Source organism: Prenolepis imparis, unplaced genomic scaffold (genome assembly GCF_030444845.1).
Source record: "Prenolepis imparis isolate NDT839.2.m4 unplaced genomic scaffold, iyPreImpa1.0 SCAF_7, whole genome shotgun sequence".
Taxonomy (NCBI): Eukaryota; Metazoa; Arthropoda; class Insecta; order Hymenoptera; family Formicidae; genus Prenolepis; species Prenolepis imparis.
In genome coordinates, this window is record NW_028141165.1 from 2,043,945 (window position 1) to 2,067,253 (window position 23,309).

The 23,309-nt window shown below is 36.8% G+C and overlaps 2 protein-coding genes across 3 annotated transcripts in view; both read left to right on the forward strand.

Annotated features, from left to right (window-relative positions):
- The window catches only part of LOC145938845 (hsp70-binding protein 1), a 48,301-nt gene that overhangs the window by 1,931 nt on the left and 23,061 nt on the right, over positions 1–23,309 (forward strand). The window contains exons 5-6 of one of the 2 annotated variants that reach the window (XR_014425745.1): positions 12,599–12,895; positions 19,899–20,103. Coding sequence is in view for 1 of the 2 variants with exons in the window: in XM_083042653.1 (XP_082898779.1) it covers positions 12,599–12,659 (61 nt within the window). In the remaining variant the exon portion in view is untranslated. Of the gene's footprint in view, positions 1–12,598; positions 13,172–19,898; positions 20,104–23,309 lie in introns of those variants that run through there. The other variant, XM_083042653.1, reaches the window with a different exon arrangement.
- Positions 169–7,106, forward strand: LOC145938846 (putative glutathione-specific gamma-glutamylcyclotransferase 2). Its single transcript, XM_083042655.1, has 4 exons — positions 169–1,537; positions 4,178–4,213; positions 4,536–4,798; positions 5,293–7,106. The coding sequence occupies exons 1-4, from the start codon at positions 1,370–1,372 to the stop codon at positions 5,552–5,554; spliced, it is 729 nt and encodes a 242-aa protein (XP_082898781.1). The 5' UTR covers positions 169–1,369; the 3' UTR covers positions 5,555–7,106.

The following is a 23,309-nucleotide window of genomic DNA, read 5'->3' on the forward strand; positions in this document are numbered from 1 at the left end:
TTGAAATTTTACGTTTCCCTTTCTCTCTCTTTCGCGCTTCGTATTTAAATGTATGTAACTTTTTGCATTTTTAAAAAATGGAAAGTATTTTAAAACGCAGGTGCGTGTGTGAAAATTAGTTCTCTCTCTCTCTCTTGATATGCTCCAATAATGCATAACCGGTCTTTTTCCCTGAATTAATTCGATGAACGGTACGCTCATGTACGTCCGGCACGATGCGTCAATCAGACGACGCGTTTCATCATCCATCCCCACCATGCGAAACCTTCGTGTACGTACATACTCTACCACTTTCCTCCGTTTCTTCACACTGGTTCATCCATCCCTCTCTCTCGCTCTCTTTCTCCTTTTGGCGCGCGGTTCGGTCTGGTTCAACCGAACGTCAGCCGTCAGCCGGCTAGCAGTCAGCCGGCGGTTCTCACTGGATCTCGACATGTGATCGTCCTTCTGCCGGAATCCTCCAAATGTCTCGAAAATCCCGCTCGCTCGTTCGAGACCCTAAGGAAGCTTCCGGGAGATCGTTCTTTCCCTCGGAGCGGATCTCCCGCGCTCGCCGCCCAACCGATTGATCCTGGAAGATCGAGGATCCCGAGGATCAAGAGGAAGATCAATTCACCATGGAACAGAACCATCATCGGCAGCCGCGATGACCGCGAAGGAAGAGCGTCATCGCTATAGAAGCCGCCGTTCGGACGTCACGTCGAGCCATCTTGCGAATTGGCAAATTGAAGTCACCGGCAAATCAGCATCCCCTTGAAGGATCCCCGAGGTATAAGTTGAAGAGAACGGAGAACATCGGCGTCAATCCGAGATGAGCGAGAAACGTCGCGAGTGAGAGATTCGACCACGTGGATTGCTGCTGATCGATAAGGATCCAACGCAAGAGAGAGACGGAGAACTCTATCTTTCAATCGAGATAGAATTTTTTTCCAACGAATATTCGCTCCGCAATGCACGTGCGAAGACGCAAGATCGACCCAATCAAGATTTTTCATCTGGAAAAAAGCGAGAGATGATTCAAGGCGGGAAAATAAAAAAAAAAAACTTGAAACTCTTTATATGACGCTAATTAAGTTGTCAATTTGCACTTTCTCGTAATCTTCGATAAGACACGCGCTTGAAGTCTTCGCAAACTCTCGACGATAGACGGTGAACCATCACGGGATGCTGAACTTTGAGTTGTAAGATATTAACCGACAATATTATACGGTGTGATAATTCGAGCAATTAGACGAGGAGAGACGAAGCGAAGAAGAGATAGAGGGAAAACGAGAGAGGAAGAAGTTAATAAAGAGAAGAAAGAGAGAGCGCGAGGATCGTTCATCGTCCGATCTTCTCTCTCGCAAGAGAAAGAGAGAGCACAAAGAAGATGGAGAATGGACACGATGACATCGATAACAATCTCTGGGTGTTCGGATACGGATCGCTCTGCTGGCACCCCGGTTTCTCGTACATCAGAAGCATGACCGGATACGTCAAGGGCTTCGGCAGGCGATTCTGGCAAGGCAACACCTCGCATCGTGGGACGATCGAGAAGGTAAGATCTTGTCCTTCAATTTTTCTCTCTATTCATTGTTTCTTCTCTCTTTCTCTCTTTATTATTGTCAATTATCGCGTCCGTCACTTATGACTGACCCAATGTCTAATAGGCACGCATAGAATAAAATTGACTCTATCTAGAATCGTACGCGGTCCAGTAGGAGGCGAATTGAATGAGATAACGAGTCCATTAAAGCCGAATAAAAATTGAATTTAAATTTTTGACGAAGCCAAAATGGAAATCTCTCTTTATTTAATATCTCTAATTAATGCTGTAATTTTATGGACGAAAAATGAAAATATACGAGAGATTTATTCGCGAGATGATTTTATTAGGAATTAATATAATTATTATAATTATTACATATTCGATAAAATCGAATTTTGAAGAATCTTGTAAAAGTAAATATTCAACATATTTTAAAAAAAAAACTTTTACTACGTACTAATACTGATGTCACCAATATCTCTTTGTTTACTTATACTCGACATACATTTTCGCTTTACGCGATAATAAAAATTGGAACAGCTGTACGAATTTTGGATAAAGCAAATATCCGTATGGCAACGACCTCGCGATGCGATAAAATAATAGAATCTTTTATTGCAACTATTTATACGAAACTAATGTAATAATTAATTACATCTGCAATCGTAGATTGAAAATTGTCTGCGATCGGTTTAAAAAAAAAATTAACACATTTTTTTCTGTATTATAACGTTATTATAACGAATGTAGATTTAATGAAAATATCGAAAATTAATCGATTCCATGTGTATATGTGTATAATAAATTGTAAATTGAAATATGTAAAAGTGGAGTAAAATTTCGTTGGTATCGGAAGAGGAGCAAAACTATAATTGTGAACTTTTTTTTGTTGAAACTTATGTAAGACTGCGTTTATTATTATGCACGTTTTTTTTTGTCTCTGAAAAAATTTCAGAATGAGATTGATCGTTCGCTAAAAAAAAAAGAAAACAGGAACTGATAATATAAGGCTAAAGTTGACCAAATCGTAAAGACAAGGTCGGCAAGTTTTTACAACTGTTTTATTTTCTGCCTGTTCTGTAAGAATATTCGATTTATCGTTGACTTGTTAATCATTACGTCATATCATCGCATCATCGCTGATAATTTGATAACTTTATATATATATATTTTGCTACATTATTAAATATCGACTTTTAATTAAATCGCGTAGAGATTAAATAACACGAATAAGCAGTCTCTTTTTCTCTCTCTCCTCTCTCTCTTCCGAGTTGAATTATTTTAAAACTTTACTTTCAATAGTCTTTCTGTCGCGTTATCGCCAGTGGCGATGCATTCGCGATATAACAATATATGCTTTTATGTGTACGTGTGATTTCTGTGTCGAATCACGTGACTTTTATTCGCGCGAATATTCTATTAATAATATTTTGTCGCTCGCCGCGGTATTCTTTTCCTGGCTTGGCCCAATTCCAAGCGCGTACGCGAAGAGATACGTTTTTGTCAGCATTGTAATCATTTATATACACGCGTGTCTCGCCACGATAAGAGTCCTCCCGTTGACGCTCATTTTGATAAAAATATATCGCGGATCGAAATTCGAAGGACGCCCCATGTTCAGCAACCGAAAATGTATAACGTGAAATAAAAATGTGACACGCTCTCTCTCTCTCTCGCAAATCTCTCCTTTTTTTTATTTTAAAATGACGCATGGGAAAAGTTACATTCTCTTTTCCTCTTTCTTTGTTTCCACCCACTTTACTATTTTAATTTCTCGAATGCAAAAAGGAGAGACGTCGTTTTCGAAAATTAAAACATTTTCTAAAATTATCCTTTTTCGCGTAAAACTATTCTATTAATTATATTGTTTAGAATTATGAAGATACATTGATAACGATATATATTTCATATAAGAGCTGTGTCTTCAAAGTGCATGTATTTTTTTTTCTCGAAAAATACGGATTTAATCGAGATACATATTAAATAAAATGCTCGTAGAGGTTTGAGAAGATGACATCTTTAATATTTTAATCTGCGGAGCGGAAACAGAAAGTCATTGCTTTCATTGGATACAACTTTTTTTATAGAAACTGTCAACTCGAAGATTTCTAAGAAATCTTGCTGATATAATATCGAAAGTAAATATTTTGCTTTCTTATTTTTTGAAGCACTCTCTTTCCACGAAACGACGAATGTTTGCGTTTACGCTTACGTATAAAGTATAAATTACATGAAATTGTATATATAACCAGTCAGAAACCAGTAGTAACCGATATCTTCAAAGAGAAAGATTAGCTCTGTATGTATATGTTGTATCATATATTACTCTTTGTTTAAAGTGACATTTCGCAAGAGCGCGATTTACATTTTCTGCTTATAGAAATTTGTATTATATAATATAAAAACATATATATATATAAATAATGTAATAATAACTTAAAAATACGATATACATTTTTTATACAGCAATATCTTTCTCTCTTTAAGATACATAATTATTCTGAATACAGAATACAGAGTTTTGTTCTATTGTGAAAAGATTTTTAGATTTGCGAAACTTGATTCTTCACACATGACTTTTATTTCATCTCTCACCTTATTTAATTTATCGAATAACTGCAATAATGCTATTCCTTCTTTATTTTACAGCCTGGACGAGTCGCCACCCTGATCGAGGAAAAAGAGGTACTTGCGGCAATTTATATCAGAGTAATTAGTGATGTATCATTAACCCTTCTGTCAATGAACAGATACCCGCAGACACCTAAAGCAACTTTAAATAATTTAAAAATATCGATGCAGCAGATGTTATAAAGAAATTGTCGCAGTGCAATGTAAATAATAATAAAATAATGTATTGTCGAAAACAAAAAAATGCAGTTGGTACCCATACGATGATGAGTAAAAAATTATACATTGATAGAAGGATTAATGATCCCGACACAATTCTTTGAGATAAAGTATGTGTGATAATCTCCCGTGCAATGCAGATTTTTTTTGTCGATAGGGAATAGTTTACGGAAGAGCGTTCCAAGTTCAAGATAGCGCGGCGTTGTCCTATTTGGAGAATCGCGAATGCGCTCTGGGAGGATATCTGACGACCATCGCAACGTTTCACAGTCGGGACGAGGGCAAACAATTCTCCGTGATAATTTACATTGCCACCAACAAGAATGATCAGTGGCTCGGTGAAGCATCGTTGCCGAGCATAGCGCGTCAAATCACCGAGTGTTCTGGCCAGAGCGGACATAACGTCGAGTATCTCTTACGGTAAGGGACGCCCGTGCAATGAACTTCCTCTCTATCCTTATCCCATTTTCGAGCAACGAAGGAAGACTGTTATGTGGACCAAGTGTCATACTCCGATCGATCGTAATCATTCGAAATTCATCTTTCTTTATCAGCGCGACATCAAATATCGCTAAATTGAAAACTATATTTTCATATATTCGGCTATTATATATTAAAATAGAATTTTTATATAATAATGTAATAGATTTATTAAATATTTTATTTTCTACAATAGGTTTTATATTTTATTTTATATAATATAATAAATTTTTATTTTTATATCAATTTTTATAATTATTATATAATAATATAATAAAAATTTTACGAAAAATATTATTATTGAAAATATGTATTATTTCAAAGAAGATTTCAAGTCTTGTTCTCTCGATTCGTTATTAGTGTTGCCCTATGTATTATATATTCTTTATTAATATTTTATTAATTTACAAGTAATAAGACGCGTTATCTGACAGGTTGGCGGACTTCGTGCACCGTTACTTGCCGGAGGCGCGCGACGAGCACCTCTTCACGCTGGAGATGCTAGTGCGTTCGCGAATAAAGGAGGAGAACATGTGCCTGGCGACGTTGATGGGTAATCGCGACTTCGCCATCGACCTCGACGAGGACGCGGAATCTGCCGGCCGCGCGGAAGCTAACGAGCGACCGCCCCGCGAGAACTCCTTCCAGTTCAGCGCGCGGATACCGTCCAAAAGCTTGCGTTGCGTGAAGATGTAGTCGACACGAGTTTCTCGCACAATCTTCGATCGGAGATACTTGCGTGCGTGATTCGCGAATGAAAAAGAAATGTCAGCTTATTTTCTTACGCGACGTTCAAGTACAAATGACTATAGGCGTAAAGTAAGAAGGCGTAAAGTAGTAGTGAGATCACGTTCCCGTAGGAATTCGAGGTAAACGTTTTGGACAAGTTAAAAACGAAAAGGCGGAAGCTCTTAATAAGCTACGCTGCGTATGTGACGACACGAGAAACATGGATACGCTTCTTTATCGCGACCGATATGTATCGGCTCCGATCTAAATTTAAAAAGCAGCTGCACATTCCATCGGGAATATAGTCTCGCTGCCGGTATACGTCTTCCTCTTAGAGGCTATTCTATCATACGTGTTTATGAGACGGCTGTGTTAATTTTGTATCGCGCAACGTGCTGGACACGTGCACGCTTAGAGAACTTTGCCCACTTCCTATTTTATTAACGCCAATTTACTCAGCTATTATGTATTATTTTTTTTTAACGTAAGAATTCTTATTTTTATCTAGACACAGCGAGAATAATGTGTGCGCGAGCGAAATAAAAGTTATTGAAGACTATACGCGTGCGTATCTCGTTTCTAAATGTTCATTAGCATTTTAATATTGCGAATTTATTATTTGTACATATATAATATATAACTAATTATACACCGCGACACGCGCGTGCGTCTCTTTTTCATGCACGTTACCGTACAATATAATATATTTCTACAATAAAAATTCCATCTAGAAAAAAAGAATTAAATATATCTACATTTTGCAGATATATAGATGGAAATTCTCGTGTTATAAAGAGAATTTTTTTATTTTTATAAAAATTAGAAAAGATTACTAAATAAGATTGTGCATATAAAATAAAGCATACATAATCTATAACTTTTTACCGCGCGTCAATAAGTAAGGAAATTTTATCACTCAACGATATATTAGCGATCTTTCTTATAGATCATAGTGTCAATAAGATAGATCGCTAACTCTTTTATAAAATTATTTCTATATATACATAATTTTTATCTCGATATAAGACATTTGCCTTAACTAACACACTCTAATTTCGAAATCCCTATAAATTTATTCTTGTCATTATGACAGAAATAAGATTCTTGCACGCTTGCGTGTCCATTTTAGAGAATGGAGAGAGAGAGAGAGAGAGAGAGGGGGGGGGGAGATATTTGATGAAATATTTTATTTAGAAATTCAGAATTTCGTGTAGCGAAATAAAGTGCGGAAAGTCGAGAAATTCATGAACGGTACATTGTAATATAGAACAGCCATTCATCCAGCCGCTCAGAGACTCTTCATGAATATTAGACTGTCTATTCTACGGAACGTTGCGCCGTACATTTTAGCTACTATTATTTTACGTAATAATTCGAACATTCAAGAATTTTAGAAGAAAATTTCCTAGATACACGTTCGATAACAGTATTCTAACGGAATAATCCGTCCGTACCCTTATCTCCCCTCTCATTTCTTTCTATTAGTGATATTGTATATATTATATGTTTTATCAATTTATATGTTATTTTATGTCGAGTAAAGATCCATCCGTTCATCGACGATCGTATAAAAATGCGTGTCGTCGAAAAATTCGATAAAAAAAAAGATTGCTCGTATATAAGCAAATTTTACATTCTGCGACTGTTAATGTATTTAATTGATACTGCTTAATAGCCTCAAACAAAACGTTCTAAAGTAATTAACCGAAATATATATATATATATATATATATGCAAGTAAAATATATCAATTACGCAACGTAGAGGTTTTTTTTTATCTTTAGGATTATCAAAGGATTTGAGTAACGCTTTTACTGCCACACGTTACGTATCTATATCGATATCTATATTTCGATATCGAGATCTATATTTGCGTAACAAATCGATAACATCCGTAAAAAAAAGTAAAATTACATCAGTCTTTAGAAATGAATGGCATAACGAAGGAAATAATCTTGCACATCGAAGGGATTCGTATTAAGAATATTGAAAAAAAATCGTATCAAGAGAGATAATCTTTCGCTGTTTTTTTTTTCAAAAAGAAAGATGAACACGAATCTGCTATGATACTTGTGATGTGAACCGGTTTTTGCTAAAGCAAAAGGGTCTGACCATTCATAAAAAAAGAGAAGAAAAGAGGAGGACATTTCGGACACGATCCGATTGGGTCGCATTCGTGATGCAGTTGCACGCCGCCGTTTTAAGTCTCCCATGTATCTCAAAGTCACGCATTCACGGGCGTCGGACTTATTGTTAGAACGAGTTTAGACATTTATTGCGCGATACTACACATACACAGGAGAGAAGAAAAAAAGGACATACGTGTCTCTCTCCATAATGCGAAAAAAATGCCTACGCAACACTCATCTCGCTTCTCACGCATTTTTCTATCCGATCGATCGGTGATCGGAAATATAAATAGCGATCCCGCAATGTATCAGATTCACGCGACCCTGATTGAAAAGTAATCGAACTTATATTTTTTTAAATTCTTCATAGTTATACAAAAAATTATATATATATATATATATATATATAAATTATTTATATAATTGTTTATATATATATATATATATATATAATTTTTTTAAAAATAGCAGAAGTTAATCAAAAGAAATTCAGAAAGATATAACTCCGATCGAATTGACTTCGATTCACTTGATTCTCGCATAGAAATAAATGATAGCAATCTTTATAATCGAATTTTTCGACGTTACGTCAGACCGAACATTATTTCAGTTATGAACGATTTCTTATGATAAAGAGAAATCCGCCGTGCACAGTTGAAGTTTTCGAACCGACTCGAACAACAAATAACGACTTGCCCGTGCGGGTCTTTATAAAATGGACATACACCGGTGTCTCCGTCACGCATCGTGACGATAGAACCAGCCAGGTATCTCAGGGATAACGTTACTCCGTAACGTAGTGCATCCACTGTCCTGTCCTGCAATTCCCATTAAGGACACCAAACGGACCGATCGAAGTCTTTTAATTAAAGACTGACGTAAAATTTATATTCAGCTTTTTTTCTCGGAGGAGAAAGAGAAATTTTTCATGCAAAATATCGATTATTTATAATATAAATTATTTTAATATTTTTAATATATATTATTTTTTTGTATTTTTAATATATATTATTATAATAAAATATAATATTGATTATTATATATTTATAATGAAATATATAATATAATATTATATAATAAAAAATAATATATATTAAAATATATTAAAATAATTTAACTCTGTGAATATATAGAATTTTAAAAAGGACTTGTTTTATAATTTTTTTATAAATTGTGTTTATAATATGTATATCATTATTTACAATCGCTAATAATTTTTGCATCGTAAATGACAATCGACCGTACTATAAAACATCGTCGACAAAATACAAAATATTCGATATTTTTATATAAAATCTTCTCATTAATGTATGTGAAAAAAATATGATCGTTTTCCGAAAGCGTGTATGCATATATCGTGTGGAAATTTACGTAACGACATCGTATCGTGCGCTCTGCCCATCCTCTTGTTGCAATGATATTTACTGTGAAAAGCGAATGAAAGACGCTGCATGCAACAAATTGGACATGGCCGGCATGAAGAAGTTAACAACTCGCACACGAGCCAACTCGAGCGTGTACGGCGTATACGCTTCGTTTCGCTGAAATAATAACGAAGAGATCCCCTCCCCCCTTCTCAGATCCGACCCGATGTGTCGTCACGGTGTAAGCAGGAATTTCTTGTTCTCCTTTCCTTTACATTTTCACCGAAAATTACAAAAAATCCTCGGCGAATTCCGCGAAACTTCTCGAAAATATCGTACACGATATAGATGTTACATAGTCGCGTTTCGAGAAATTAAAAAAAAATTTGTGACTCGCGCGAGAAATTAAATTTCGCAAAAAGAAAAGCTTCGTAAAATATTTCACTCGAAATATATCCACGATATATATGATAATAATTATTTTGAGAATTAAAGTCTTCACTCTTGATGTCTAGTCATTGATCAACGAAGGTGAACCTATTCGATAAAATTTATAATAATTTTTTTTATTGCAATTTTTCAAATTTCTCTGATTTAACTCTTTTGTGATATTGTATCGCGTATCTGGAAAATTAACCAGATACGAATCTGAACGATTACCGTCATTAGGTGGACACCCACGGTGCAAGAAACGTCCTACACGCGGGAAACGAAACGGTTTTGCGCGATGTCGCGATTTCAAGTCGCGATTGACAAATCAACAATCTGGCGATGCGATCGCGCATGAAAATGCATAAGCGATAAGAACTTTGTTAAGGCCGGCCTGGTCCAAGGAGCGTAAAATGTGGCACGTTACACCGGCTACGAGAGATTACCGTCACCGATCACTATCCGTAAAAATGTCTCTCCGCGAGTGTCTTAGAAAAAAATCCGATACGCGTAGCGAGCAACCGCGTTACTCAACGTGACAGATTTGTGACAGATTTGTCGGAGTAATTATAAAAAAAAAGATATTGAAATTCAAGAGACTGAAAAGATTATTTGAGTCGTTCGCTCGCGAAAAACGACTTAAGTCGACTTGAGTTTTTGCACAAAAAATTGAATTAAAGATTCAACTGTGCGTGATACGAGTTATGCTATTCAGCTTTTACATTTTTTAATATACACGTTCCTATTTTGCTGAGTAGAAATAGTGTTTAATAACTTGAATCATATAGTTAAATCTTCAATTTTTTGTGCAAAAACTCAAGTCGACTCAAGTCGTTTTTCGAGCGAACGACTCATTTTCTAATTCGCGACTGCAACGTGAAAGGATGTAACAGCGACGCGTTAATGACGGCGTTTGCCAACAATTATCATCGTAATCATGTATATCTGCTTTGTAGATAAAACTCACGCGTTACAAGAGACACCGTCTCTCTTTCGAGAGAGAGAAATTTCTCCCCGCGAGAAACGTGCAACAACGAGAAACAATAATGCGATTCCCGTGGACCGTAAATGCACGAATCAAACCGCGCATTAACTTTGCCTCTTTTCCCGCAATTATGCGCGGCGCGTTTCTTTATTATTATCATATATACACGACGAAAAAAAACTTTCGCCGACATATTTTGCATTTCCTGCCAATTTCGACGATGCGCATGCACATACATATGTCACCGTTTTCTTGCGACCGTTCATTTTTTCCCGCGCATTTCTTTCTCACTGTTCGTCAGCGACGAAGAGATTGTATCGCAGTCATTTTAATTATAATTTATAATTATAAATAGAGCTATCCGTAACAAAGGTCTTTCGTTTCGTAGTCAAATAATATTCTTCGAATTTTTGCATGAGAAATTCGAAGTAATGTAAAATAAAATCGTTATTAACCAGGCAACGTGTCGTGGAAATAAAAACGAGATATCCATTATTGGCTCATTTGTCGAAATTAGTTTCGTGCCGCGTAGGCGATATAATCACAGCTAATATGACGTATCTCGGCGTAATTGTGTGTCCCCATTAATGCGGGCCGCAAATGAAGCGCGGCAAATCCCCGAGCGGTCGGCGATGCATAATTAACGTCCCGATGTTGGCGTCTCTTTTCTATTATCATTTATGAACAAACGATTAATCGGGATTCTCGTGATTTCACCGCAAAAATTCATTAAAATAGGGATTTTTTCCCACGTCCACACACATTTGCATTTTTCTATTATATCTCGAATTTCATCAGCGAGGAAACGGCATATTGTAATATTTATATATTATATGTAATATTTATATTAATACACATTGTAATAATTATAATTATAAGATACTTATAATTAATTTAAAAATAGTTATAATTATAATTATATATAATTATAATTATAAGTTATATAATTGTTGTAATGTATCATTTCTCAGTTTCTAAAAGGGGCTGCTATTTTATTCACTTTGGCGTCTATTTTCCGCGAGATCCGTGTGCCGCGTTTATCGTCGCATTTATCATTAGCCCCGCGACTCAATTAATAATTCAATGTCACGCCGTAAACACCGCACGTCTGAATGTAACGTAAGGCGAAATAAAGGGCGCACAAAGGCGCCTAATTTAACTGAAAATCTCTTCGTCATTAACGCGCGCGACTGCGATGCACCTCGTCGATCATTTAACGGCGGCCATTATGCGCCGGTGCATCAATTAACTGCATTCGTGCTTCTCCTGTGCATACTCTCTCTTTCTCTATACGTGCATGCATATGGATACCAGAAAGAGAGAGAGGAAAGGGAGGGAGAGAGAGAGAGAGAAAAAGGAAGAGAGAAAGGTTTCTGTGTCGAACGAATCCCCTGGGAAAAACGATGTGTGTATGCACATATGTCCGTTCCGTGTATTTGTATCGTATCGATACCGGTGTAAAATTTGCGAGAATATCGACGATTTTTGTGATTTACTTGTTTAACAATTTATGTACGAGCGCAGAGATCTCTCGCAATTTTTACATTTGCATTTTTTTCGTGCAAAAAAATGAACGGCGCCGGCTGGACAGAGTTTTTATGCAACTTTAGAGAGAACTCTCATAATTTCGAGAAATTCGTATCAATTTCTCTATCGAGGTATTATCAGTTTCTCGAAAGTAATTTGGAATAATTTATTTCTGCTGTAGTCTGCGAATTAAATTCCCTTCGACTTATATATATATATATATATATGTAATAGATAACTCGATTACGCGTTTAGTCTAGTTTAAATTCAATTTAAATTCAATTCAATTCAATTCGGTTTAATTTAATTTTAATTTTAATTTTAATTTTAATTTCAGTTTTCAATTTTTAATTTCAATTTTAATTGCAATGTCACTACACTTCACTTTATTTCATTTCATATTCATTCTTTTTCATTTTTAATTTTAGTTTTAATTTTTGAATAATAAGCAAAGTTCATTTAATTTCAAAGTTTATTTGATTTGATTTGTAACAACTTCAACTTTTAATTTTCGACTTAAACGTGTAAAGTATTACACTTAATAACATTTATTCACGCTTATGCACACAAATTACAGATATACTACAGACTGGAAGTCATCCAAAGCCGCAAGGGGCATGGATTCAGAAGATAAATAAAAAGAAGAAAATAATAAATTCCGCTTCGAAATTATGCGAACGAACGGACCCGATGAGCGATCGCGCAAACTTTTTCCTGCCTCGCTTTCGAGAAATTCGAGTGTGCTGCGCCCGATTGACACATCGATCGACATACGTGACGAGGATGAACTTGAAAAAGTCACCTGCACGAGGATCGCTAAATGACGGAGGATCGAAGAGACGGCGAGGCTTTTTCGAAAGGAAAGAGACAACAGGTAAAGATAAATATGTGTATAATTTTTTCTTTCTCGCGTATATATTTTTCGCGCATTTACACACCCAGTATGCGGCTGGATATTTGCGTCATGGAGGTTCGCATAAATTCACGGGGATAGCGGAGTCACTTTGCTTATCACCTGCCACCTTCGTGAAACGCTATCCCTTTGATATCGCTTTACATGCTGCGCGATTATCAAAGTGGATCGCTTCGCTGTGTGGGCGTAATGTGTGTATATATTGCTTTATTGTCGACACACTGTTCAATATGAAATCGTCGATATTTGCGATGCGCACATTTTAAATATGATTCTTCAACAAATGAGACTATTAAAAATAATTGAAATGGCGAACTTTTAATGATTCAATATATTTCAATTAAACATCTCCATCAGTAATTTTCTTAAAGTTGTCATTTTAATTATAATATAATATAAATTTTATTGCATTTTAAACAAATATTTTCTATTCTCTATTATATTTTCTATCTATTCTATCTATTATATTTTCATATTTAAAAAAATTTTTCTTAATAATATTGTATTTCAACATATAAAAGATATTTAATTTTTTAAATTATATCTATATTATATTTGTAATCGATAATTATATATTTAAGGCTCCTGGCTCCTTGCCGACCATGTCGAAATTGTGACGTCAGAGGCGAGAAAACACACGCTAAAATTTCTTAGATGCCATTTCGGAATAAAAAAATATTTCGATGAAACAGCACTTCAGATGGCTTTAGCACATTCTTAAAAAACCCCGAAAACTATCCTTTCCCCTTTATAATCAATCAACAACTGTAAAATGTAATATTAGGAAGCCCAGTCCGTCTGGTCTTTGCACATGCGCAGTCATTCCGCATGTCAAAGTCTGATATCTCGATTTTACATATGTTGATTGATTATAAAGGGAAAAGGATAGTTTTCGGGGTTTTTAAGAGTGTGCTAAAGCCATCTGAAGTGCTGTTTAATCGAAATATCTTTTCATTAAAAAATGGCATCTAAGAATTTTCAGCGTGTGCTTTCTCGCCTCTGACGTCACAATCCAATATGGCTGCGGTGAGCATCCAGGAGCCTTAAATATCTATATTATACTAAACTAAAATGACAATTTTAAGAAAATTACAAGAGATTTAATTGAAATATTACTTTGAATCATTAAAAATTCTCCATTTTAAATATTATTTCGTTTTATTTTGATGAAACTCCCTAATATCTTTCTTGCACATTCTTCTGCAATTTTCACGAATTAAGCGGTTCTGAAGATATCTTTGGAGCATCGGATAATTGCACGGTTTGGCTTGGTAGTAATCAATATTATTGAGTTTTATTAGTTTCTGCGCATTGGTTATATAGGTAACCTTCCGGCGCGCATAGAGCCGTATTAATGTTAATTGGCAATCATCATTTCTCATCGGCGTTTCGCCTCGCGTGCATGTCGAACGGTGCATTATCTATGCGCCATATTCTAGAAATAAATATCGCGCACAAGGTAAAACCTCGTAAAAACCGTATTCGCATTGTCAGACAGAGGTAAATCAGATAAATCATTCAGATACCTAAGTTTAATTTAATATCCAAATAACCTCGAGTCGTCTTACATTCTATAGAAGCTACAAAGATGAAGAAGAATAATCTCTCGAGTATTACAAAAAATCATGCATTAAGTTCGTCATCCATACAATTTTCAAGTATCATCTTCCGCATGATTTCGAATAATTTATATTAAAAAAATATTTATATTTTTAATTGTTGCATATATATTTATATATTGTATATTTATATTTTTAATTGTTCATTTATATATTTAATTTTATTTATATATTTGACAACGAGTGTCTTGGCTCAGGTCGCGAACGCGCGCGGATCGCGAAGCAGGTAGCATTAGATAGATAAGGGGAGACGCGCGGTGTCAGCTGCGACGTCTCTCTTCAGGAAGAAAAGGCGAGGTCCCCCTAGGAGGGGATAACCATGAGAAGAGTCATCCCGCTTGCGTCATCCACCTGCCGCGCGCGCTGCATCCGGTACCGTTTCAAATGTCCGTCGCCGTTCTTTCCGGCTCGAATAGAGAGACGATCGTCGTCAACGACGAGCCGACGAGCTCGGTGATTCTGATAATCGAGGATCTTCTTCGCTCCTGCCTTTTCCTTCCGGAAAAGAATCCGTCGTGATCAAAGACGCGGGGGGAGTAATTAAGGTTCTCCAATTTACGCGGATCAATCAGAGGATTTCGTCGAAGATCCCGAAGTCGGCGTCGACGAGACGTACTCGTGTCCTAAGAGGGATATTATTCGAAGCCGTTGCGAGCAAAGTCATCGGAAACGACTTGGTGTATCGAGAGATCCGGCCGCTCAATGACTCACGGTTTACATAAGGGGTACACGTTTCCAACGGAACGCATCACGAGAGAGAAGTGCGACGTACCCCGTTCGAGGCTTCTTACGTTAAGCCTGTAAGGAGAAGCACGTACGAAGAGATGTACAAGGTATCCGAGGTGTTTTCTCCGCTTTTTCCCGTTGAATTCTAATGACCGACTATTTGCAATTCTTAGAAGAATCATAGTGTATTCAGATCTTATTTAAATACGCTTTTATGTTTCATTAACATCGGGGGTCTGGATAGTTTTTATTATATACCTTTATCAAATTCTCATTAAAATTATATTATATTTAGATGTATATAACATATAATTGAGAGCTACATGATAAAACAACCTTCTTTAATCTCAATTTTTCAAAATTGTGATGAAGACTTTTGGAAATCGAAATTATACCGATGCGAATAACTAGTACTTTGTTTCTCGAATTAAAAAAAAATATTATTTATTTATTCAACTGTAATTGTATCGCTATAAAAACGGATTAGGAGGAATGTACCTGCGGCAAAGTGGAAACGTTAGAGGAGAGGATCTTACGCGAAAATCGAGATAGACCAGGCGGGAAGGTTAACGCGATCAGCGCGAGACGAAGGTGACGTGGTCACGGATTGGCCTAGGCCCTAGGGTTACGCTTGAATTTGCAGCCGGGCTTTCTAGCACGATCGTGCAGCTCTCCGGCACCGGCACCGGCGTGTTGGTGCTGGTGATGGTTCCATCGGGGCTATTGGCAAATCGAACGAGTCCGACGCGCGGATAACGCGGTCCCATCGCATGTATATGTATATGTACATATACGATACACAGTGGTGTGTCGGTGGTGACGCGAAGGTGGAGGTGGAGGAAGAGGTGGAAGAGGTGAACAACTTTCACGCGACGCCGCCGCCGCCGACGACGAGGACGAGCTTGTTCGTATCGGAATGCTACTGCGCCGATGTGTCGGGGGGCCGATGAGGGAGGGAAGGAGGCGGCAGAAACTTACGGCCGATGTGCCCCCTTAACCCCTTCGGACCTCTGCGTTTCCTGCGCTCGATCGTCGTCAGAGATTTCCTGGATATAGGGTAGGTGCAGCTTAATACGCGGCGAACGATAGCTCGGGAGATATTGTTGAATAAAGGAATTTTTTCCATTTGAAAAAAGACCTCTCTCTCTCTCTCTCTCTCTCTCTCTCTCTCTCTCTCTCTCTCTCTCTCTCTCTCTCTCTCTCTCTCTCTCTCTCTCTCTCTCTCTCTTCTCTAAAAATAGAAACAAATAGAATAAGAAAATTGATCGTAATATAAATTGCATATTTTATTTATTTCTTGTTTCTAAAAATCTCGAAATCTCGAAAAGGGCGAACGAAATTTAAGATGAAAATTTAATTTTATATATAATTTAATAATATATATTTTATATATATAATTTAATAATATATATTTTATATATAATTTATATATATATATTATATATTATATTTATACATTATACTTTCGCAAATAATTTTTATTGGAAAGATATGCAGAAAATAAGTATCTTTCTCGAATTCGAATTCGTTCGAAGAGGCTCCTGAACCTGAAAGTGAACTCTGTTTCTGCGAGATGCAGATTTTGACGTCGCGCGGAACCGAGATCTCGTATTTTCCCCCGTTCTCACCCCTCAATCGGAGTGATTAAATCCTGCCAGGATGCTTCTCCTTCTCTCCTTCATCATCTACTTCCGGCGTTTAAATTCTCGACATCTTTTTTTCCGATCCGTCGTCATGTAAGAGGAGCGAGAGAAGGCGAAGCTTATACACGCACCGGCAATTATTATATTGGGGATCCTGTGATGCGTATAGCCTCCGGGACCCCTCGTGATCTTCATTTTTCTTCTTACGTGAAACTGGACTTCTCTCTACATCTCGCATGCTCAGTCGAACGGACGGACAGATTAGGATCTCTTCGCACCCCCGAAGGGTTTCGAAAAACAGATGTTCTCGTAAATATAAAATTATAAAAATAGATGATCTCTCTTTCGAAGCGCGCGGGATCTCTCGAAAAAACAAGAATAAGATTTTCTGCGATTATCTCGGGGATCGGGCTCTACCGAATTCGGGGCAACAACAATTTTTTCGCTTCTTACTAATCATTATAAAAATTATAATATCTTTTATCTTTTCAGACACAAAAAACACATTCTCTTTACATTTTTACGAGTAATAGAATAAATTCTTTTGTAAAAAAAAATATCGTCAAAATTTGCGACTTTAATGAGGTGAGAGTTTCCCTTAATTAAGAAAATTAATTAACAATAATTTTGTTCTTAATTAAACACACTTTTACGATACTTTTATCTCCATTCTCTCGCTTCCTCCAGAATCCAAATGTACATGAATTTAAACGCAAAAAAAGAAATGCAGCCAAGATATAGATCGAATTGTGTGTTAGAATCGCGCTCTCCTTTCCGGAATGCAGATTTTCGTTAAAATAAAAGCTCGACCGACTGTCCCGCGGACGGGCAATTTCGCCTTAATCGGCGCATTCACGAAGATTAGGTGTATGCTCTAGGATCGTGCGCCCGCGGAGCCTATAATGATTAGTCTAATGGGAAATCCGGGTCCGCTCTCTCTCTTTCTTTCTCCCTACGGGGTCACGAAGTTAAGTCAGGTGAATTCTTCTGTGTTTGAAGTAGACAACCTCCGGATTACTTTGTTCGAAACGGCAGCCTCGCTACCATAGAGCCGAGATTTCACCAGGTCAAAGACACGATGAGGGAAAGAGAGCGAGATAGAGAGACGTGCTGCTGCTGTTGCCGAAGAAATTTAACCGTGTTATATTAGCGACGCGGATTATTACTTGTCAAACACTTTGCTCGTTATCTATTAATAGAGATTGGTTAATGAAACATCTTACGGTCCGTCTTACCTGTTGCTTAATGAAGAGTTACATAAAGCATTCGCGTTTTCCCACTGCCCACTCGATCAATCCCGTGTGGGAACTCTCTACTGACGATCATTATTATTATTTTTTTTTTTCTCTTCACTTGCGCGAATTCGTGGAATATTCAGCTTTCTAATATTTCAACGAAAATGACAGAACAGAAAATCGCGCTTCCTCGTGTCATAATTTCCGGCAGGGGCATATAAAAAATATATGAGAAATGAATGCATATATACGAAGACCACTGCGGCGAAGAAGATCGAAGAGTGCTGATGGAGCGAAGAAATTCGCGCTGCCGGCATTTTCCAGAGAAAATAGGCAGATAGAAGTCGCGCTGGCGTGACACAACGGCGCAAAAAGGAAAACCGCGCCGGGGGAAGAAAGAAAATTGCAGCACACACAATGTGGGAGAGTAGGATAAATACGGGCGTCTAGTCTTTAATGTGCTAGGCAAAGAAAAGAGAGAGAGAGAGAGAGAGAGAGAGAGAGAGAGAGAGAGAGAGAGAGAGAGAGAGAGAGAGAGAGAGAGAGAGAGGAGGGCGACGTGACGACGTCAGCCGCAATAATCGTTATATTATACCACTGCTGCGCGTTTTTAAGCGGCTGAAGGACGAGCCTTTACGTATCATCGATTTCCACCGTGAGAGGAAAAACCGTGGCCGCGCGGTTCAGCGGAGATCGGAGGATAATAAAAATTGATTGTCCCTGAGCGATCTCGCGGACCGCGATCTCGAATCTCACAGACATGTTTGTGTATGTGCGATTTCGCAAGCAGGATTTACAATGCTATGACTAATCCCATGGTAAAGTCTACGGGGATATAGGAGGAATATTCCTCGCGATTGGAAATTTGCATATATATTCATGAGATTGTTTTACAGCACTTGGAAAAGAAATTTCTCCCTCATAAATGTATAATGTGTCTTTGAAATCAAATGTTTCTCTCCCTGATAAATATTCATTCAAAATTAATTATCTGATCCTATTTTTATATATTATACATATATATTTTATATATAATATTTTTATTTATTAATTTTATTTATTATTTTTTATTTATTATATATAATTAATATATTTTTTATATATAACTAGAACACAGCGCGCGCTACGCGAGCGTCATTCCTCAATTTTATATAAAAAAAAATATTTTTATATAAAGTTTTTGACAGAAATCAGCTGATAACTGTCAAAAATATTAATCGAGTTTAAGGAACTGTAACATATTATTTAAAACATATTATTATTTTAATTTTCATAACATGTTCTTATTTTAAAAATTAATTAGCAAATTAACGCTTTAATCAACTGATTTCTGTCAAAAAATATTAATAAACCGTTAATATGCTAATTAACTTTTAAAATAATATGTTATAAAATGTAAAATAGTAATATGTTGTAAATAATATATGTTATAATACCTTATCTGCGATTAATGTTTTTTGACAGAAATCAGCTGATAACTGTCAAAAATATTAATCGAGTTTAAGGAATTATAACATATTATTATTTTAATTTTCATAACATATTATTATTTTAAAAATTAATTGTCGCGAAAAAGCGACAACAATAAACTTTGATATATGCGAGTATCGATATCTTTTTTAGAAAATGATTATTTGTGTGCTATTTTGATCTATAATATATACTTTTTATATAAGCTTTATATTATATAATCTTTGTCGTTAAATTTTTAAACAATAAAACCAAAAATGTGTCATTATAGTACGCGCGGCGTGAAGTCGCGAGGAGGATCGTGACAAGCACGTATCGTCGCCGTCACAATCGGACGATTATGCTGCGCGATGAGGAATCGATCGACGGTGGACATCGAGAGGCAAAAGTCGCGGACAATAACGGCGCTGTCGAAGGTGGAGAATTACGACGTGGCCTGATCATCCGCCGTTTATATAGACAGTCAATTAATATCGGTAAATATAACAACAGCAATTTTAAACATCTCTAAAAGTCAAATGACAAGAGAAAATAATGAGGCTACATGAGTAAAATAATTTGGGAACATTTCGACGTGCGAGAGAGATCTCAATGCTTTTATAATTTAGCAATTTACGGAAACTGAAAGCTTCATCAAAAACATTGATAATTAATCGCAAAATTATGTTTGAATAGTTGTTATTCATTCATAATAGTATTTTATTTCAAGAATTATATTTTTAAACTAAATGTCATATAAAATATCATCTGATTTTATTATTACATAAGGTTTTCCTCAAGAAAGTCGAATTTTCTTTAATAAGAAGAGAGCAATTTATTTTCATTAGATGAATTTATTTTTACACATTTTAGCATATTTTACGATACATCGATTCGTTTGTAAAATGAATGTAAAATGAAAATTAAAATATCTGCGAAACATCAACTAATTAATCTAGAATTATTACTTTTTATATAAGCTTTATATAAGCAACACGTTGCAATGTCACTGAAAATTACCTTTAAAATATATATACATAATAATTAATATAATAATTTCAAAAAACCGTGTTATGTATGATATGTGTGTAACTCAATAGTCTCATTATTTATAACAGTAAATACCTCTAACAGTACTTACATACAAAGAATTTTTTATACACGTAATGAACGAGAGAAACCGCAAAATAATGATTGCGGTTAATTAAAATATCCAAGGTAACGTAATGCCCGATTGTTAAGTTATTTAACGGATCCTATTAAGGCATCAGTAATCTCACGTCACCTTCAAGTCGCCGGGCACCGTCATCGCTGTCTTCAGGTAATCACCAATTGCGCCCTGGCGATGCGTTCCATGCATCGGCGACTACGCGAATCCTTACGTAACCCGGCGACGACGCGACGATAGTTTATTCATGTAACAGGCATGGCCGATTCCGCAACCAGTTCCGGTGCGCGATCGCCACTCCGTATAGCAATGAGTCGGAGACAACTTTGATACTTCAATAATAATGTCAATCTCTCCATTGTGTAGCCTCGTTCGATGATAAACGAAACATTTCATTATTTTTAATATAGTCTATAATATCAGACAATGATTTCGCGGAGGTGCAATTTTTTATATTGCATCCGGGAAAATTTTGCGCAACTGATTGTATACTTTCAGTGACGTAATATGTGTGTTTAATAATATTCCTTATCGATGGTTCGATTTCGCGGGATTAATGAATCACGATAATAAAATACTATATGTCGTCAGTAATAATCCTGGATTCGAATGACAACTCTTCGATACTTTAATAATGCCAATCATTCCATTGTGTAGTATCGTTCGATAGAATTCGATGATAGATAAAAAATTTCATTATCTTGAATCTAGTCTCTAACATCGGATAATGATTTCGTGGAGGTGCAATTTTTTATATTGCATCCGGGAATATTTTGCTCAACAGACCGTGTACTCTTTGAGAGACGTAATATAATTAATAATACCCCCCCCCCCTCCCCTCATCGATGGGTGATACTCGCGGGAAATTCGATATTTCGATTTCGCGGGATTAATGAATCGCGATAAAATAAACTATCGGCAGTAATCCAGGTTCCGATGAATGAAGGCTCATCGCGAGCAAAAGTGGTCTGTGGAAAAAAGAAAGAGAAGAGAGAAAATGGTCGGTTGTTACGAAAAAATCACGAACCGTGTTATCATCGGCCGCGTTTGTTACCAGAAGGGGGGACAAGGCAAGAAAAGCGAGGGCACAATTAGAAAGTACAAGGAGGATTCTCTGATCAAAGAGAATGCGGCGTAACGCAATGCGAGTGGAATTCCGAATTCGATTTCCGCGACCGCGAATAAGAATCATAGTCGATCTCGATGAAAAAAAAAAAAAAAAAAAAACAAGAAAAACGGAGCTAAATTTATCGCGAGAGAAAAAAAGGTCCGCCTTGAGGGCTAAACAGACCAGAAATATACGGCGAAATATAATGTAGGACCGATCCGTCTGAAGAAAAACTATATTACCTTATTCAAGTAGTCTACGTCACTGGATAGTCGCTTGATCCACCCTCGTTAGACGAGCATGGTCCATCAGATAGAGAGAGAGAGAGAGAGAGAGAGAGAGAGAGAGAGAGAGAGAGAGAGAGAGAGAGAGAGAGAGAGGACAGAGGGAGAGAGAACATCATCGTCAAAGCGACGACTATTAATAAATCTACCGTCCGACGACGGTGATTTCGAACGCTAAGATAGGCTCCCGTTGACGTACACGGAACCTGCAGATCTGCTCTCTTGCCGTGCATTCATACACAAGTGCATATGCACATGCACATGCATACATATGTGCGCGCGCGCGCAAACATCTCATGTGCGGAGATGAAGGCGGGAGGAGAGGAAAGGATGCGAGAGAGGATCCGTGCCACTCGGTCATTGGTGAACGTATCGTGCCGTACCGTTTCGTACCGTATATATCCTCCGTCGACGGAGAAGATGCTGCGGTGTATCTTCCTGATTCGAGATGCATCGCGCGAGAGAAACCTCTCCGCGCGTGTCGTCGATTAATTAAAGGGGGGAATCTCTTGGAAAAGAGAGCGCGAGGATGTTATTCTCGGTCGTGTATCTATCCGCGCGAGTTGAAATGGTAACCCGTAAATTATTATACTTCACATGCAGAGTTTTTAGTTCTAATTTTAATTCTAACTATTATTTTATAGATTACGAGCGTAATATATATATATTGTCTCCTCGTGTCCTCACTTGTTTCCGTATGAGAGGTGACTCTGTTAAGTTTATAAATAGATTATTGTTCCCCGTTATATCTCATGAAGGATCAAGAAGATTTATTCTCCCTTTTCAACTCGTCTACAAGATTGACGTAAAAAAGAACTAATAAATATAAATATATATGCATAATTTGTCTCAATCCATATTGCACTGCGTTCACCAAAACTCGAAGAGATTCTTTAATTTTGAAGAGAGATTTGTATGTGAGTTTAAATCTCGAAGAAATCTTTCACAAGCACGTTTGCCCTAGCGTGATTTCAAAATTGAAGTAAAAATATGATCTTGATGTGCAGTTTTGCAACGACAGGCAGATGTACGATGTGGAACGAGAGAGTTTCGCGCCTTTTAACTCGCGATATTGAATTAAAGAAATTGGAGAACGCGAGTTTTCTTCGGCAAGTCGCGTGTGCACGTACGAGGATCTAAAAC